The sequence below is a fragment of the Drosophila sechellia genome, chromosome 2R (assembly GCF_004382195.2).
Source record: "Drosophila sechellia strain sech25 chromosome 2R, ASM438219v1, whole genome shotgun sequence".
In the NCBI taxonomy this organism is placed as follows: Eukaryota; Metazoa; Arthropoda; class Insecta; order Diptera; family Drosophilidae; genus Drosophila; species Drosophila sechellia.
This window is the reverse complement of record NC_045950.1, coordinates 15,033,326-15,049,784: the sequence shown is the minus strand read 5'-3', so window position 1 is coordinate 15,049,784 and position 16,459 is coordinate 15,033,326. Positions and strand designations below refer to the sequence as shown.

General features: G+C 47.9%; 4 protein-coding genes across 6 annotated transcripts; 2 read left to right on the top strand and 2 right to left on the bottom strand.

Moving 5' to 3' along the window:
- Window positions 1-1,619: 1,619 nt before the first annotated feature.
- LOC6609882 lies at window positions 1,620-3,596 on the bottom strand. The gene is made up of 3 exons (XM_032715567.1): window positions 3,206-3,596; window positions 2,433-3,135; window positions 1,620-2,192 (listed from the first exon to the last, which is right to left on the bottom strand). Exons 1-3 carry the CDS (start codon window positions 3,316-3,318, stop codon window positions 1,770-1,772), a joined length of 1,239 nt encoding a protein of 412 aa, XP_032571458.1. The 5' UTR covers window positions 3,319-3,596; the 3' UTR covers window positions 1,620-1,769.
- Window positions 3,597-3,846: 250 nt separating this feature from the next.
- On the bottom strand, window positions 3,847-8,376 carry LOC116800457 (E3 ubiquitin-protein ligase Topors). 2 transcript variants are annotated; one of them, XM_032715559.1, is made up of 5 exons: window positions 8,276-8,376; window positions 7,493-8,217; window positions 6,964-7,424; window positions 5,467-6,896; window positions 3,847-5,263 (listed from the first exon to the last, which is right to left on the bottom strand). In XM_032715559.1, the coding sequence occupies exons 2-5, from the start codon at window positions 7,886-7,888 to the stop codon at window positions 4,404-4,406; spliced, it is 3,147 nt and encodes a 1,048-aa protein (XP_032571450.1). In that variant the 5' UTR covers window positions 7,889-8,217; window positions 8,276-8,376; the 3' UTR covers window positions 3,847-4,403. The 2 variants fall into 2 exon arrangements, with proteins under 2 accessions (XP_032571450.1, XP_032571449.1); XM_032715558.1 differs by lacking the exon at window positions 8,276-8,376 and having other exon boundaries at window positions 7,493-8,266.
- A 296-nt stretch (window positions 8,377-8,672) lies between these two features.
- LOC116800576 (histone acetyltransferase KAT6B) lies at window positions 8,673-9,887 on the top strand. The gene is made up of 3 exons (XM_032716325.1): window positions 8,673-8,941; window positions 9,000-9,360; window positions 9,424-9,887. Exons 1-3 carry the CDS (start codon window positions 8,753-8,755, stop codon window positions 9,594-9,596), a joined length of 723 nt encoding a protein of 240 aa, XP_032572216.1. The 5' UTR covers window positions 8,673-8,752; the 3' UTR covers window positions 9,597-9,887.
- A 206-nt stretch (window positions 9,888-10,093) lies between these two features.
- On the top strand, window positions 10,094-11,814 carry LOC116800530. Of its 2 annotated transcripts, XR_004361458.1 has the most exons (4): window positions 10,094-10,435; window positions 10,503-11,085; window positions 11,151-11,604; window positions 11,667-11,814. XR_004361458.1 is itself a non-coding variant. In XM_032715994.1 (3 exons), the coding sequence occupies exons 1-3, from the start codon at window positions 10,223-10,225 to the stop codon at window positions 11,381-11,383; spliced, it is 1,029 nt and encodes a 342-aa protein (XP_032571885.1). In that variant the 5' UTR covers window positions 10,094-10,222; the 3' UTR covers window positions 11,384-11,814. The 2 variants fall into 2 exon arrangements, 1 of the variants encoding a protein (XP_032571885.1); XM_032715994.1 differs by having other exon boundaries at window positions 11,151-11,814.
- The last annotated feature ends 4,645 nt before the right edge of the window (window positions 11,815-16,459 follow it).

The following is a 16,459-nucleotide window of genomic DNA, read 5'->3' as shown; positions in this document are numbered from 1 at the left end:
TTGGCCCAAAACATTGGGCCCAAATGAGAAGAACTTATAACCGCATATCAGTCACCGCATATCAGTCAGCGGCGGTCTTGATTAATTGCTCGCAGCGGCGAATGTGGAAATTATTTTAATTCCGCAGCGCCACGCGCATAATTCGAGATAAACCAACGAACACTCGGAAGCAAACACTTGAGCGCGATAATTTGTTGGGGTGTCGGTGAAATCGCGGCGTTTGTATGAATATTTTATGCAGATCGAGCCGGGCATTTCCATGAAATGCACATTAACGATCCCTCGGCTGGCGCCTGCGAGGCAGCGGTGCGTATGCGTGATATCTGAAACGTTTAATTCAAGTCGGCGGCGTAATTTGCAACTCAAACTTAAATCCGGGCAACCAAACTACTTTTAGCCTCACAATTACCAGCCCGCCCCATTTCAACATCTCCAAAATGCAGTGCAAACTGGCGCAAAGTTTTGAATCGTCTCGCTTTTATTTCTTGCGTGTCTTGCTCACAAAAAAAAAAAAAATAGTAATGAAAAAGAGTAGGGAAAATGGCAGGGATCTGGGAAAAGTGGGCTGTGACTGTGGGCCAAGTCAGCAAGTCAAATAAAAAGTTTTTCGTCAACATTACGCAAATTAGTTTGTCAGTCGAGCCAAGCAAATGCAGCCGACAAAACCCTAATGACATTTAGACTGAGGGATAACTTTTCCAGAGCCAAGCCGAGATCCTGGCGGTGATGGAGTCCTTTGGACAGCCTGAAGATGCAGTTTTCCCTCCACAGTTGACTTCGCCTCGACGCCTCAACTTTTTCACATTGGCTATGTGGAATGATTCGATTGGATTTCGGGGATTATCCCTTGTGCAGTCGAGAGTTTTGAGAACGAATTAGTAAATTCCATTTAAATCGAAGTTGTTCCAAAAAGCTAGGCAAATCCTTTTGCTGCGAAATAATATGAAATTTCAAACAATTTAAATTTCAACAAAGATGCTGATTAGGGATTTGGAAAAATTCAGGCAGTTTTATAATTCAATAAAAGTGGATACTTTTCATCTTCGGTTAAATGCGCAAGTTTATGCCCTCTGACAATTATGATGATTCGATTCGATTTCTGGGGCCTCATTCGATATGCATTAATGCTTCTTTGTGCCGAAAGAATCATAAAATCAAATATGCATTGAATTACCGTGCAGGCAGGACAATTATATTATACCTTTTTTCCCGAAAACCAAATACCAAAAAAAAAAAAAAAGAGATGAGGGGAAAAACAAGTAAGCCGCACCGAAAAAGGGAATATTTAACTCAATTTTCTGGACCTGAATTTGCTACCACAAGCAGCTGGGGCACCTCCACACCCATTCCTCCAGCGGAAACCCTAAATCGGCCGCATTTTTCACTCAACATTTTTGCTTTTTTTTTATCTTAGCTCCCTCGTTTATGCGCAAAAGTGCGTGTAATTCAATTTTTCATGCGCCATGTGACAGGGGGATGTGGAAGGAGGGGGAAGGTGTGTGGGGTTTGCAGCTACCTTTTCTGCCGAAATTAAGACAAAGGGAAATATGCGCTAAAGGCATATTTGGCACGCAATATTACATGGCGTGTCCTTATTGATGGGCCATCCTTTTTTCCCGTTATCGTTATCAATTTTTAATGTCCTTTAAACCCTTTTCTTTATAGCTGTCTGTGCTGCGAGAGGCCATTGACAAATACCTCGGCGCACTCGATTGTATTATACATGAGTTGAAAATGTAGCAACAGGATATTGTAATTAGGGATCCCTCCTAGCGTTGGTTTTGCGTGCGGCGGCGGCGGCCCTGCTGTGCGGACGCATTTCGCGGATTATTCGGCACGGGTGGTGGTGGTGGTGGATTCATGACACCGGAGCCGGATTCATTCCCGTTGGGAGGGCGCACAGAACGGCTAGCGTTGCCAAAGCGCAACACCTGTCCATTTGGCAGGACGAACTCGCCTCCTCGAGCGAGATCATCGTATGAGGCTCCGACGAACATGCTGCGCTCGATGGCGAACCCGAGTTCCAGATCCTCCAGAGGCGCAACCAAGGCGGCGGACACTGCGGCATGTAGAGGTCCTGATTGCTGTCCCGACTGCTGGGATTGGTGAACCGGTCGTTGCTGAGCCTGCATCACCGCCTGCGTTAGCTCAGGGAGGAGTAGCTGGGCGGACTGAGCTGATGACTGCTGGACCTGAGCCGGGACCTGGGCCTGGGCCTGAGCCGGGACCTGGGCCTGGGCCTGAGCCGGGACCTGGGCCTGGGCCTGACCCTGGAGCTGATCCTGAACCTGGTCCTGAGCCTGGACCTGAACCTGGGCCTGGACCTGGGCCTGGACCTGGGCCTGGGCCTGGGCCTGGGCCTGGGTCTGGGTATGGGTCTGGGTCTGGGTCTGGGTCTGGGTCTGGGCCTGGGCCTGGGCCTGGGCCTGGGCCTGGGCCTGGGCCTGGGCCTGGGCCTGGGCCTGGGCCTGGGCCTGGGCCTGGGCCTGGGCCTGGGCCTGGGCCTGGGCCTGGGTCTGGGTCTGGGTCTGGGCCTGGGCCTGAGGCTGTGCCTGGGCCTGGGATTGAGTTTGTTGATTCACCTGACCCCGGTTAGATGCATTAGCTTGTGAGCTTGGTATGATTCGGGCTGTCACCAGCTTTCCGTCCATCTTCATCAAGAATGGAGCACCAAAGCATTCCATCATCATATCGTCTAGCTCGCCGAAATCCTCATCCTCCAGCTCCAGATCCGCCTCAAAGCCACCGCAATCGTCGTAGTTGATGCGGCGCGTAAAGTCTACAAAGCTGTGCAGTTTCGAGGACAAAAACTCGAGATCCTTGGACTTCGCAGAGGTACTGGGACCATTATCAAAATCCATCAAGGCCCGGTACTGGGTGCTGCACTCGTAGGCCATTAGAGTGTCGTACGGGGAACGGGCAAAGTTGATCAGTTCGTGGATGAACAGGTCCGTATTGGCACCAAAAAAGTAGGTCATGGGCTTTCGGAACTCCTCGCTGTCCAAGTAGAGACGAGGAAGCAGATTCTTGATGGTCTCGTACATATAGAAAATATCCGCCTTCCTGGTCCTGATCAGCACCGATACATCGCGGTTCACCCACATCATTACTCTATGAATCTCGAAGGGATTGAGACTGCAAGGAAAGGCAGAAATGAGAACATGGCGGAAATTTCCCTTTTCTTTTGGGGGAGGTAAAAACTCACCGGAAATATTCAGGGGACCAGCCGCGAAAGTCGCGTGTTTCGCGATCCGGCAGAGAATATAGCGAATTGGCGTAGACATATATGCGCCATTGGACCATGTGCCGTGGCATCATTGTTGCTGCACTCCACAATGTCAAAATTCCTTGAAGAAAAAACCGAAACTTTACACGTGACCGAAAGTTCCCGAAATTGTCAATCACAAATTCGATTTTATACTAATTTCACTGCCTACTGTCGCTCGCGAAATGGAACTTTTCCAGCTATGCAATATGATACGGTATTTACGTTATAGGAACTAAACAATTAGCTCGTTCTTTAAACAATTCCCAAGCACAACTCAGCGAAAAAGTTTTGTTTATTGCGCAGGCACAACGGCTTTGTGGCACGTTTTGATTTGGGGCACATCTACACGATGCCTAATGTCAAGTGTGGAACGTAAGGGACTGTTTAGACAAAGCCATAAACTAACCTGCAAATCGTGGGGACATTGGTAATAGAATATACTCTGAAATCACTGGAAACGGTGAATTGAAACAAAATATGCAAATATTTTTAAAAAAATTCGCAAGGTGCCTATGCCGAGCATCCTTGATCCAACGAGAATACCTTTTAGATCGTTACGAAATATAAAATGCCATTGATTTACATTTAATCTTTACATTTATTATGTATTTGATTCGTATTACAGATATCTTTTGTTCATTGTATGTATGTTGAGTTCACTAAAATTCATAACTGGCCACGCCCACCTATGCAAAAAACATTAACACCCTCGTCATACATGATCAGCGCTAGTTCTACGATTTAAAAGCTACGATAGTAAAGTTAGTTGTCATTGTTTATAGTTAGTTAGTTATAGCTGCGGCTAACCTAAGTGAATACATTTACAATCGATGTTCTTCAGGAGGATACAGAATGCGTCTTGCGAGGGGGGTATATATGTATGTAAGACATGGATGGGTGTGTAAACATAATAGATATTATTATTATTATTATTATTATTATTATTATTGGTGTTTATATATGTACAACTTAAAATGGCAATCTTAGGCCTAGAATACATCAGTTACATAGCAATTACAATTACAAGTATTATGTTAAGGGGTTTGGGGATTTCAGGAATCGGAACAAGACAATACGGAAACCAGTTAAACATTCCCTTAAACTAGCAACTTAAATGAAAATCAAAATCAGTGGCTTATGCTAGATACGCCAGTAGCCCCCGATTCTCCTCGTTTTCATCGTGGTTGTCGCTATCATCGTCGTCCTCCTCCTCCTCCTCTTCCTCTTCTTCATCCGCAGCTTTTTCCTCTTCCTGGTCGTCTTCCTCTTGATCTTCATCCTCTTCATCCTCCTCATCTTGTTCTTCGGTGGCAGTGGCTGTATCCTCCGCGGTTTCCAACTCTGCTTCGCCAACCACATCGATTGCGGCCTCCAGCAAATAGGCATCCCGTTCATGGCTGGCCGCCTCCGGATCCGCATCTGTATCGAAATAGTTATCTAGATTGGCGTCATCCGCAGTCAAAGCTTGTGGGCTGTCGCACAACGTGTTGCGCAGCATGCCTATGGAATTATCTGCCGAATTAGAATGCTCGTTGAAGAGTCCGACGTCCACAGGCTGCGTTAGAGTGGACAGTTCGATTAGGGAGTTGGCTATGTCGTGCTCCTCAATCGCCGGATGGCCGCGCATTAGGGGATCGCCGGAATAGCCCGCTACTCTCCAGGCAAACGAACTTATTGGAGCTGAGCCCGAGGTGGCTGTCGAACTGCTGGCCAAACTGGCACTCTGGCTGGACTGATTGCTGTGGCTGCAACTGCGTCGCCGTTTCGGTGCACTGCAACCCGGTTCGTTATCCTCTCTCGGCGCTGGAGCCATCCGTGAGTGGTGTGGCCCCGCCTGGTCGTCATCGGGCAACTGAAGCTCCAGTTTTACTGGTTTCCTATCCTCCAGAGTTGCCTCCGCTTTTAGTGTGGCGCGCAAAGCACTGAGCTGCAGGTTTACAGTGCTATCATCATCGGAATCGCTGCTGGAATTGTTGTTGTTCGTGTTGGGTTGACCTAGAAAAGAAATTTGTATGATTAGAACTCGTCTTACTCATTTTTTTAAGTAAGTGTAAAAGTTTGATCTGATAGGATAATAAATAGTTGTTTTAGTGTTTTTAGAGATCATTCTAGTGCGTTCCTGTTCAGATAGTGTGATGAAATACATACATTCATTCGTTCATGCTGATAAGATCCGTCTAGATTCCCAAACCACTTACCAGATGACTCGCTGCTATCGCCACCTGACTCGTCATCGGACGAACTTGAGCTGTCACTGCTGCTTTCCGGTTGTCGCTGGGGCTTCTGTTGGCTCTTCTGCTGCTGTTCCAGCATTGCCAGCTGCTCGTGTTTAATATTCTGGTCTTTGGCCTTCCGTTTACGAGATGTCCTTTTCCCAATTGACCCGTTTTTAGAGCGCTTTTTATTCGCCACTCGCTTGCGTGGTTTTTTTTTGGGTGGCTCGGAAGTGGTGGTACTACTGTCACTGCTATCCTCATCGCTGCTGCTGCTGAAGTGAAAGGAGGAGCTGCTGCAGCAGCTGCTGGGGCTGCTGCCACTGTCACTGCGGGCAGGCATTGAGGACCGCTGGCGTGATTTCTTTGAACGTATACAGCGCAGCGTGCGCAACTGATCGAGGCGCCGTGTCTCCGCCATGACCAGCTTCCAGTTCTTGCCTCTGTTGGCCGCTGCACCACTTGTGCTGGGTCCCATAAACAGGCCCTGATCCCTGGAGGGCGGATCCAACGGGGATTGTGTCGCCCGGTTATCGGCAATTGCGGCCGGCGCAGCTTCGTGTTGCTCATTTACGAACACCACATCGGAGTCACTATTTGAGTCGAGGCTCACCTGCTCGGGAGTGCGCATGTGTGGTGGCTTCAGCTCCAGCACAAAGACGCACTCATCCTCATCGCCGGAACTGCTGCTGCTCCCGAGTTCGATGTGCGCACTCACTGGAAGAGTAGCACCTGCGTGTCTCCTGCTGGTGTTGCTGCCATCGTTGATAGCCGCCACCTCTGCATTTGCGGCCGCATCGCCGTCGTCGATCTCGATGACTTCCGCTTCCTCGCTGGCAACCGCCGCTGGGCGCCTCATGCTTAGGTTAATGGCCACCGTTTGGGAGCCAACATTGGTTGTACGGCGTATGGAAATCCCCGGCAGCTCACTGCCATCACTGGCCATTGTCACGCTGAAGGAATGTGTGGCACCAGGATTGGTCACAATCACACTGGTCGACGGGCGTACCCTAGGGGGGCTCCAGTCCGGAGAGAAGTCAGGGTTTATAGCATCCGCATCTCCAACCTCCAAATGCAGATCATCACTGTTCGAGGATTGTGTCTCCACCATGTCCAACAGATCCACCTCCACCTCCTCGGCCACTCGTGCCGAATACTGCACCACATGGTCGTAGCCGTTTATATCATACGGGGAGCGGGCAAAGTTAAACAGTTCGTGGATGAAGTGACTGGTGCGCTCGCCGAGATACGGCGACAGCCGGCGACGGAATGTAGGACCTAGTAAGCTGGTCATGGGCAGGAGGTCGTTCATCAGCGTCATCACAGTGTTCACGCTATGTGCAGCATTCCTCAGTAGGCACATGATGTCGCGATGAATCCAAGGCATCAGGCGATGAATCTGAGCAGGATTGTTTCTATAAGCAAAGATTTGAAATCGAAATCAGTATGGGTAACTATGCTGTTTCAAGTATACGAACGGACCTGTAAAAACGGGCGCTCCACTCTCGAAAGTGTCCCGTCACGCTGTCGCTGACGGGCAGAGCATACAGCTTTCTATCGTACACATAACGTCGCCAGAGCTGGCTCAATGAGCCCGATGTGGCTGCATCCTGGTCGTGCTGGTAGTAATTCATCAGCTCCGAGCGATACGGCTCGAAGCGGCTGTACGATTGCCTGCCAGCTGCTACTTCTGCCGCCGGAAGCACCTCTTCACCAGCAGCTCCTGCCGCTATGGCCGCCTCGATGTCGTTGACAATGACGGCCTCGTTCTGCACCAGCGGCATATACCTGGGACGCCTCACAATGTGGAAACGTAGGGATGGATTTTCCGTTGGAACCGGCGACGTGGTCTGCACCGGGTAGCGATCGTAGTCGTCCAGGGTGCGGACATTGTGTATGATGGTCCTGAAGGGCTGCTTACACAGTGGACACTCGGGCTTTATCTGCAATCGAGGATAATTAGGATTTAAATATTTGTTCATTTGCTTGCTGTAGCCTGCGGACTGCTCACCTTGCTCCACTCGCACAGGCACTTGAAGCAGAACTGGTGCATGCACGAGTCCGTGAAGCACTTCCTCCTGCACCGGGACAAGCAGATGGCGCAATTGGGCGGCGGCGAGGTGCGCTCTACTGTTCCGTTCTCCTCCGCGGCGGATGCACTGGTGCCCGCCTCACCGATGGCGTTGGCATTATCCGGGCCAGCGGATACGGGTTCCTCGGCCTCGTTGTCTCCCGACTCACTGCCGCTCTCGGTGAGATCAGCAAACTTCATGGCCGCAGCCGGTAGCGTCCGGCTTCCGACATTGGATCCTTCCGATCCCGGCTCCACAATTACCGATGCGCCCAACTCATCCACTCCCAAATAGGGCACGATGCCGGCAAGACCTCCGGGATTCTCCTCCGCCATTCGGGCGACTATATAGCGGCTATATACGCTGTAAAATCGGCCGTAAGATGGGCGAGAACTTGGGGCCGAAGTTTTGTGTCTACTCTGTCCTCCTCTCTCTCTCACTCTGCTCCTCTCGCCTTCTCTCGCTTGCACTCGCTGGCTGGCACGCTACTATATCATCTGGTTCGCAATTCGGGTCTCATGCCTCGTTTTCCAGCGGCCTTTTCCGGGACAGTGGCCGCATTATCCGTATTCCCTTGCGGTCTATGTGGTGGTCAGTGGCCTGTCCCGTGATATAGCACAATTTTCGGGCCAGAAATCGCACTATATCTCTGTTAATTTTACACCTGAAAATGAAGGAAACTCGGTTTTTGGACCACTATGGTAGTACCGTTCGTCGCGTACCGTTAAATGCTGCAGAGCACGGAGATTGGTATACTTTTGAATTAGTTCTGAATAAATATTGGAAATAAAAAATGTTTGGAAAATATATTTAGTGAGGTGTCTACTAACTGTTCTTCTCTCTGATTGAACTTGATTGAAATAGCAGTGTTAGCTCTGTTTAAAAAATTACGAAATACACAAAAACTTGTTATAGAACTAGACCAATTTATGTTAAAAAATGTGATATTTTGAGAACATTAAATATTTTTAGATTTATTACACAATTTGATAACTTCTATAAATAACTTCTTTTCAAACCAAGGAGAACATAATAATTATTTTGTTATTTTCTAAGATAGTTTGGTATTTCAGTTTTGGTATTTAATTGCGGAGCCTTAATTGCTTGTGTTATCGATAGCTCGTTGCTTTATTGCCTTTTTGTGGCGTCTGTTTCAATTTGTTTGTTTTCAATTGTTGGTCATAAGTTGGATCCCCAAAATGAATCGACGCAACAAGCGGACGTCGTACTACCAATACGAAGTATACCTAGACTTCATGGAGGAGAATCCCCTGATGTCGGGCAACAAACTGAGTCGCACCCAGGACGGCAAGAAGTGGAAGGAGCTCAGCGATCTGCTAAACAAGTGCCCCACGGGTCCCACTATGTCGCCCGAGGAATGGCGAAAGGTATGTTGCAACCATTTGGGTATCGAGTGTACAAGCCCACAGCGTGTCATGCTTATAGCGCCTCAACGACTGGAAGAACAGCACGCGCTCCAAGTACCGACGCAGCATCAATTCGGATGACAAGAGCAATGCAATGACTCCTCTGGAGAACAGAGCCCTGCAGATCTTCTCCTTAGAACCGAATTTTCGCGAGGTTTCGATGCGCCTGCAGGACATGATGGAGGAGGAAGAGGAACAGGATAAAGAGATTGTGGAAGAGAATGAGAATATGGAGGAGTTTTTTGAGGAGGAGGATGAGGAGGAGCAGTACCAGCAGTTCATAGCGGAGCCTCACGAGCAAGCCAACCCAACGGTCATCAATGGTCATAGTGCCGCGAAAAAGCTAAGGCTCGATGGCGCCAGTGAGATTATCTACGAAGGTGGGTAAACGCAAATCTAATGTAAATACTATATATCTTATAAGGGAATAACCTTGATTTCAGTCTCGGATGTCACATCTGAACAATCTGCCGCGAAAGAACCGTCTGCCTTCTATAGTGAGAAAATTCAGGAGCAGCTGAAACGCATTTCGGACATACACGAGGCATCGCTGCACTTTAAGATAGCCCGGTTCCAGTACAAGAATCCCGGATTCGAGTTCGTTCCGGAATTATAGCCCAGTTCGATCTGCTAGCCATGCACATAATATAATAATGTGTATAATGTAATATAATATGTGAGCTCAGAGGGACCTGCTGATTTCGCCTCGAATTAAAAGACGCGGAACGTTCAATGAGTACAGTAGGCATTCGTTGAAAACAAATTCTTGAGTAGTGTGTACGTTATACCAATTAGTCGTTTTTAAGACTGTTGTTTTCATATCGTTCGACGAAATACTTTTTGCACATATATTTTGAAATGTATTAATGACTTATATGAAACCGCTAATAAATATTGGGAAGAATCATTTCTGTTTCCTCTAAAAAAAAATTAAATAGATGCACAGGAATGTTTTTATTTTAACAAAACTTATGTTTGGTGATATTTTTAATTATTGCACATCTAGCTAAAACTATCGCATGGCGACTAATTGCATTATCGCTTGCCGCCAGATGCGCACCACTGCCGTGCCGAATACAACCCTGCGCGAACAGCAGCAAAATGCAACTAGAAAATCCCAAACGCGTTTAATTGTTTGGTGAACATTTCGCATCGCTTGGTGGCGTCAATTTGCATTTTAGGTCTTTTGCTAGCGATTTAAACACGGCATCGAGCACGCAGGCACAGAGCAAGTATACCCGGATGAACGGCAAGATGGACCGCCGCAAGAAACGCACCTCCTCGGAGCAATACCAAATGTACATCGACATGATGGAGAGCGACCCCATTTTCGCCACCGGACGAGTGCCGCGCGATTACGACCTGAACTACTTGACCAAAAAGTGGAAGGAGCTCTCCGACCGGCTAAACAAGTGCAGCTCCGGACCCACACTGACGCCGGAGGAGTGGCGCAAGGTACGAGTACCACAACAGGCTTCAAATAATGTTTCCTCTAATCCCGAATATCCTGCTCCAAAAACAGCGCCTAAACGATTGGAAAAACACCACCCGCTGCAAGTACAGACGCAGCCTTCTGTCCACGGAAAAGGACATCTCGATGACCTCCGTGGAGACGCGCGCACTCGATCTCTTTGGCAAAGTGCCCACCACCGGCGGCGAGACGATGATCAATCTGAAGTCCGAAAAGGATGAGCACGACGACGAGATGGAGGAACTGGGCCAGCGTACTTCGGCGGCATTTCAAAAGGAACTGCAGGCTGCCGTTGAGGAAGCCATCAACGATGAGGTGGACGAGGAGGAGATGGTGGAAGAGCATGTCGATCACGAGGACATGATGGAGGAGAATCTAGCGGAGACCGGCATCACCGCGTCCACAACGGCGGTCAATACGGGCGGGGGAACCTATCGCACCATCGTCGTGGACAACACATCCTTCGAGCACGTCGAGGAGGAGCAGCCGCACGCCGTCGAGTACGTCACATCCCGCAGGCCTGCTGCCGCCGTCATCAATCCGGGCACGGCCTCCTCCGGCAATAAGCTGATCAACGGCGAGCTGCCCGTCAAGCGGATGCGCACACAGCCCAGGGAGCAAATTATCTACGAAGGTAACTATGCCGCTTTACTTTGCCCAAGTTTGGTAGTTCATTTAGTATTCATCCACTTCTTTCAGTTAAAAATGCGACGCGTTGCATTTCAAACATGCAGGCCGTGCCGCCGCTGCACAGTACAAAGCTGGAGCGGGAACCTAGCTCGCTGACAAGCGCGCTGAGCAGCAGCGATGCCCAGCAGATCGCGCACCAGCTGAAGCGACTGGCCGACATCAAATACGAGACACTGCAGTTTGAGATTGCGCGCTTCAAGTTCAACAACCCGGGCTTCCAGTACGATCCGCCGTCCTTATAGTGTCCCAAGCGGCAGGGCGAGATCAGCGGGTCTAAGCAATCGGCAAAAACTCCAGCACCAGCAGAAGCCACGGCGAAAGGATCAGCATTAGCAAAAGCAATGGAACGAGCCAAGTCAGCTCGAATTGTATAGGTCTTTTACGAGCGTGCTATTCGGCACTCGAACGTTTTCTAGCTCTCCAAGTCCCTCGCTCCGCCGAAACACACACAAAATTGTAACTAGTAAGTAGCCAGATTTAAAATGATTAGTTTAAAATTGACATAGAATTCTATTGTGTAAACAGTTATTTTCAACTTTTCAAGCACTTCACCTACGATATCCATATATGAAATAGGCATATAATTGTAATATCTAAAGTAAAAAACAATTGGACAAGTAATTTTAACGCGTTGTATGTAAATGTTAAGAATAAAGTTTACCAATGATATATATGCGCCGCACAGACGTGCTCCACCTTTTGCCTATTGTTGCATTTTTAGAGTTTATTTATGACGCCGTGGCCAGAATCGAAGCCAACACGAAAAATCCATTAATCAAAGCTAGGGAGATGGCGTCGACAACGCGTATATGCATTGTGCCTCGGCTTTGCTTTGGCTTTTAGTTTGGGTCATTTTAACCTGACCGCCAACTAGTGGGCGCACTTTGTAACTGTCAGCAGCGCCTGGAGGCATCGATGCGAAAGAAATCACTTGTGGCTGCTATGGTCGTCGCCCGATGCTGATGCAACAAGTGCCGATCCAAAGTCCTCGGCTGCCTCCCTCCTCCACCTACTCTCCGCTTGGATAACTGCAATGGGCAATAGATCATTTGCAGGCCGTGCGCTGCGAATCATAAATTACCGAAGACCAAGGTGGAGCGTTTGGGGCACAGACCTCCGCCATGGGACGACGCACGGCGTTCCGTTAGGAATCGTTGGCATCGCGTTGATAACTGCACAACACGTCGTATGCTTAATCTGTGCTCTTTGTAAAGGTGCACTCAACAAATTGAACTGCTCATCGAATTCCTGATATTTCTCTTCTATCTCACAAGTGAGAATGGCAACATAGGCATATTTCTTGATGTTTCATGCTTGTTCCTTGTTGGTCATAGATTTTTTTGAGTGCAATGTGGTGTCGCCTGTGTGGGTGCCGCTCGCTCTTTGATGAAAAGCCCGCTGGCAAAGCTGATTAACCTGCACACACACCTCGCCGGGAAATGAGTGTCTGGGACCCAGATGTCTTCTTCTCACATGGCCATGAAATGGAGGCTCCATCTGCGACTGGGACTGCGACTGGAACCAAGTTTGAGGAACTGATGGGTCGTCGCTCAGAGTGCATGCCCAGTCCATTAAGCAGTTCGTGTTGCACTTGTTTCGCTCTGCCATCCACGGCTATATGAGTCCATGGATTTGGGACTGGATATGTGGGTATGGTGGCTATGGGTATGGGCCCAGTGCCTAGGCCTGGAATTGGCTTTGGGTTTGGGCTTAGGCCAGGGCACACATGACGGCCAGCGTGCAGAATTGACCCCATGGGCGGGTGCTATAAAAATCTAGCAAAAGAAACTGTACAGAATAAAAGCCGACCAGAATGTGAGATGCTGGGATACGTAGATGGAATACCCTTCGACTAAAGTGAATTGTCTATGAAAAAGTCGGGCAACATCAATAGTGACGAAAATGGCCATTATAATATTTAATTACTTTTAGCAGCATGAAGGTATACATTCGATATTATTAGTACCCCATGAAGGATATATGTAGAAACAGTCAGTCGGGAGTCAAAAATCCCAGCATGTCCTTTCTTCTCATGTATATTGATGAATGAATGTTTTTAGAATGACTAACTCGAAACTGACAAAACAACGCCGAACTGAACTCAGCCATCCTGAATTTGCGCATTTTTTCGAAATAAAGGCAGGAAATAAACTGGCCAGAATGTTGAAGCTTTAAAGTTGATGGGAGCAAAAAAAGAAAATGCTGTTGCTGACAAGGCTTAAAACAGCTGGCGACGAATCTATAACATTAGAACATTTTTGATTTATTTTATTTATTAATAGATAACTGAAGACATACGTATATTTAAACTCATCTGAGTGTTTCTAAATATTTTTTTATTATTGGTGACACTTTATGTCTTTTATTGCCACCGCAATCATGTGGATACGTGATGGTATGGCATTAGGCAAAGGCCACTATCATGGTCAAGGCACATATGCATGCTGGGAACAGCCAACTGGCACTGGCAGCTTGCAACAGGCAACTTGCAACAGGCCACTTGCAACCTTTCGGCCATTATTGTGGCGCAAAAGTGCAAAGCGTTTTTATGCCGGCGATTATTACGCTTGATCCTGAAGCACCGAAGGGTCAATTGATGTTTGTGATGACGCTGAATTGTGTTGATGTGGCTCGTCGTAGCCACAGCAACTTGCTACATGCAACATGCAACACCGATGCGGTCGCTTGCCCGCAATTTGCCTTGGAATTTTAAGCATAGGCGAATATCTGCCATTTCTTTTATTTTATATATGTACATATATTTTTTTTTCATCCGTTTTATGCATTTTTGCCTTGCAGTTGCTTCTGCTGCTGCTGCCGAAAATTGCATTTCTTGGCTGGCAGCGATGAAGCGTCAGCAGCAACATGCGCTTTGCTCGCCGCTGCGGCCACTTGATATATCACTAGCCAGAGATAATGCCCCGCAGCCAAATCAGGCCATCATCAAAGCCGGGCCAGCGATATAGAAATTATTTATAGGCCGGGTTGTTGCATCGCCGAACTGAAGGCGGTCAGCAATCGTAAATCTAAAGATCCTTTTCTTAAAAGCTTAATTCCGAACAATTATTGGGATCTCTTCCTCATATCAAATGTGATGGCTCCCAATCCCAGTCCACGGCATGTTGCTGCTGTCCAGCGTGTAATTATATTAGCATGATCTATGCCATTACGCGCACACACATCGATATGCGGCAATTAGTGCGCTGGACGGCGAACAAGTACAACGATCGGCTAAACAATATGGCCAGCGGGCGTTTATGGCCAACGACAGGCCATTATTGACGCCACTCGATGGACTGGCCATCATCGATTGCTGCGGTTGCTCCATGTTGCTGTTGCTGCATCTGCTGCTGCTGCATGCAAATTGTCGGCAGCCTAAACGCTGCGCAAAAGTCAAAAGGGGTGCGATGGCTTGGCCAAACTAAGCTGGAAAAAATTATGAAGCGCTGAAATGGCGCCCTCTCAGCCGAAAGTCATAAACACGCACTAATTGCAGCCGTGATTTGTTGCACACTGCATTAATGGCGCTCACAGGATCCGCGCAGCAAAACAGCAGCAGCAGCAGCAGTAGCGGCCGCAGCAATAGCAGCAGCAGCAACGACTCAAATCGATGCCTAATTGCCCATAAATGGCAGTTTTCGTTGGCGACATCAAAGCGTAAAGCTTTCAGCATTGGCCCAAGTGGCCTCGCTCTGATTTATAAACAAAATTTAACAACCGTACCGCGATTTAGGGCATTAAAAATGATGTAGTTGCTGCTGTTGGCATGATGTTGCTACTGCAATTAGGCTCCGCTCGGCCAGTTGGGGTGGTCCGCCATGTCGCCAGTGGGGCGATCGAATGGATCGATCCCGTCGATATACAAATCGATTGCTTGATCTCTCACTTGCAGCAGCAACGTGCAACATGCAGCAGCAGCTCCAGGAATCACCAATCGCAACATGAAAAGTTGCTCGCGTGGTCAGCGCCAATTACTTAGAGCATATCAATTATATTACGGCAATGCATTGTAAAATAAATGCCCAGAATGATAGCTAGTTGCAGTTGCTGCTGCTGCTGCTGCTGATGCTGCAGTTGCTGCTGCTACTCCTGGTTGTAATTGAACTGCGCGTATTGCGAAATTATTATTTTGTGCATTTGCAATTGCAAGTGCCTACTGGCTCAACCTCAACCTTCTGCATCCTGCGTGTCTGTTCATATGTTTTCATTACTTTTGCCCATTATGCGTGTACGTGACGCACAATTTGAAATTGCCAGTAGTTGGGAGCTGGGAGTCAGGAGCTGAGAGGAGCAGGAGTCAAAAGGGGGGGGCAGCATGGTTGAATGGCTGAAAAGGAGGGCTTATAAGCCGGATACCCGGCGTCCAAATGCACACAATCCCAGCCAGCCAGCCAGCATTGACTTGCTACTCCTCCTCCATGCCGGCCAGGTCCAATCCATTCCATCGTGGATCGTCGTCTGTTTGTGGCTTTTGTTTGCTGTTCAAGTTTACAATTTTAATGCACTGCCACTTGACTGTTGACAGTGGTGCGTTGATGTGCTGTTCCAAGTGTTGCTACTGCTGTTGCTGCTGCAAGTGTTGCTGCTGCTGCGGTGCCGAGTGCGCCAGTGTGTGTTGGATTATTGATTTTATGCCTCGTACGTGAACGCAACCTTGCCGCACTCACTGGTGTTGCAGCTGCAGCATTTAGCTCTCATTTTGCACCGAAATGAAATGCATGTTTATGTTTCCGTTTCTGTTGAAGCCATCATATGCTGATTCATGGTGTCGAGGGGAAGCTTTATTATTCTTTTTCGGAACCAAGGTTAGCTAAATGTGGAAAGGAGGGAGCTGCGCTCATTCAGACAGTGAAACCTGATGACACACACTTTTTGTAGGCATTTAAAAGGAAAAATATTTTTATGCAAGTTTCGAATAATATAGCCAGTAAGTTGTTTTCTTTAGAAAGCGATACATATGAAATTAAATCATTCATTCAGCTTATGCTTAAAGTGCGCATCTTATGACGAATTAAGTACAAATATTTATTCAAAGCCAAGTTCAAATATTAATTGTTTTTAATTATATTTCGAAGCTAGCTCAAGTAACTATATAAATCATAGATTTTTCATTGTTACCTACATTGCTCTATTGACTTGCTCCCATGGCAAACCACTTAGCCAGCCAACCTTTTGGCCACCTAGATCTGGGTGACCCAGCCCCATTAAGGGCACCTTCAATTCCAATCGCGGCCACAAGCAATGGATTCCCGCACTAACATCGTTAGGGCGCAACAATTGCTGCAATTGCTGAATATGATTGAAGTACTTTCGGAGGT

Excerpts from the sequence above, each read along its gene's own strand:
- LOC6609882 (XM_032715567.1), bottom strand. The coding sequence starts at position 3,318 with ATGATGCCACGGCACATGGTCCAATGGCGCATATATGTCTACGCCAAT. Across the intron at positions 3,136-3,205 it reads TGGTCCCCTGAATATTTCCG|TCTCAATCCCTTCGAGATTC; the intron begins GTGAGTTTTTAC and ends CTTTCCTTGCAG. Across the intron at positions 2,193-2,432 it reads AGGCCCAGGCCCAGGCCCAG|GTCCAGCAGTCATCAGCTCA; the intron begins GCCCAGGCCCAG and ends GTCCCGGCTCAG.
- LOC116800457 (XM_032715559.1), bottom strand. The coding sequence starts at position 7,888 with ATGGCGGAGGAGAATCCCGGAGGTCTTGCCGGCATCGTGCCCTATTTG. Across the intron at positions 7,425-7,492 it reads GCCTGTGCGAGTGGAGCAAG|ATAAAGCCCGAGTGTCCACT; the intron begins GTGAGCAGTCCG and ends CCTCGATTGCAG. Across the intron at positions 6,897-6,963 it reads TGGAGCGCCCGTTTTTACAG|AAACAATCCTGCTCAGATTC; the intron begins GTCCGTTCGTAT and ends CTTTGCTTATAG.
- LOC116800576 (XM_032716325.1), top strand. The coding sequence starts at position 8,753 with ATGAATCGACGCAACAAGCGGACGTCGTACTACCAATACGAAGTATAC. Across the intron at positions 8,942-8,999 it reads CGCCCGAGGAATGGCGAAAG|CGCCTCAACGACTGGAAGAA; the intron begins GTATGTTGCAAC and ends TCATGCTTATAG. Across the intron at positions 9,361-9,423 it reads CAGTGAGATTATCTACGAAG|TCTCGGATGTCACATCTGAA; the intron begins GTGGGTAAACGC and ends CCTTGATTTCAG.
- LOC116800530 (XM_032715994.1), top strand. The coding sequence starts at position 10,223 with ATGAACGGCAAGATGGACCGCCGCAAGAAACGCACCTCCTCGGAGCAA. Across the intron at positions 10,436-10,502 it reads CGCCGGAGGAGTGGCGCAAG|CGCCTAAACGATTGGAAAAA; the intron begins GTACGAGTACCA and ends CTCCAAAAACAG. Across the intron at positions 11,086-11,150 it reads GGAGCAAATTATCTACGAAG|TTAAAAATGCGACGCGTTGC; the intron begins GTAACTATGCCG and ends CACTTCTTTCAG.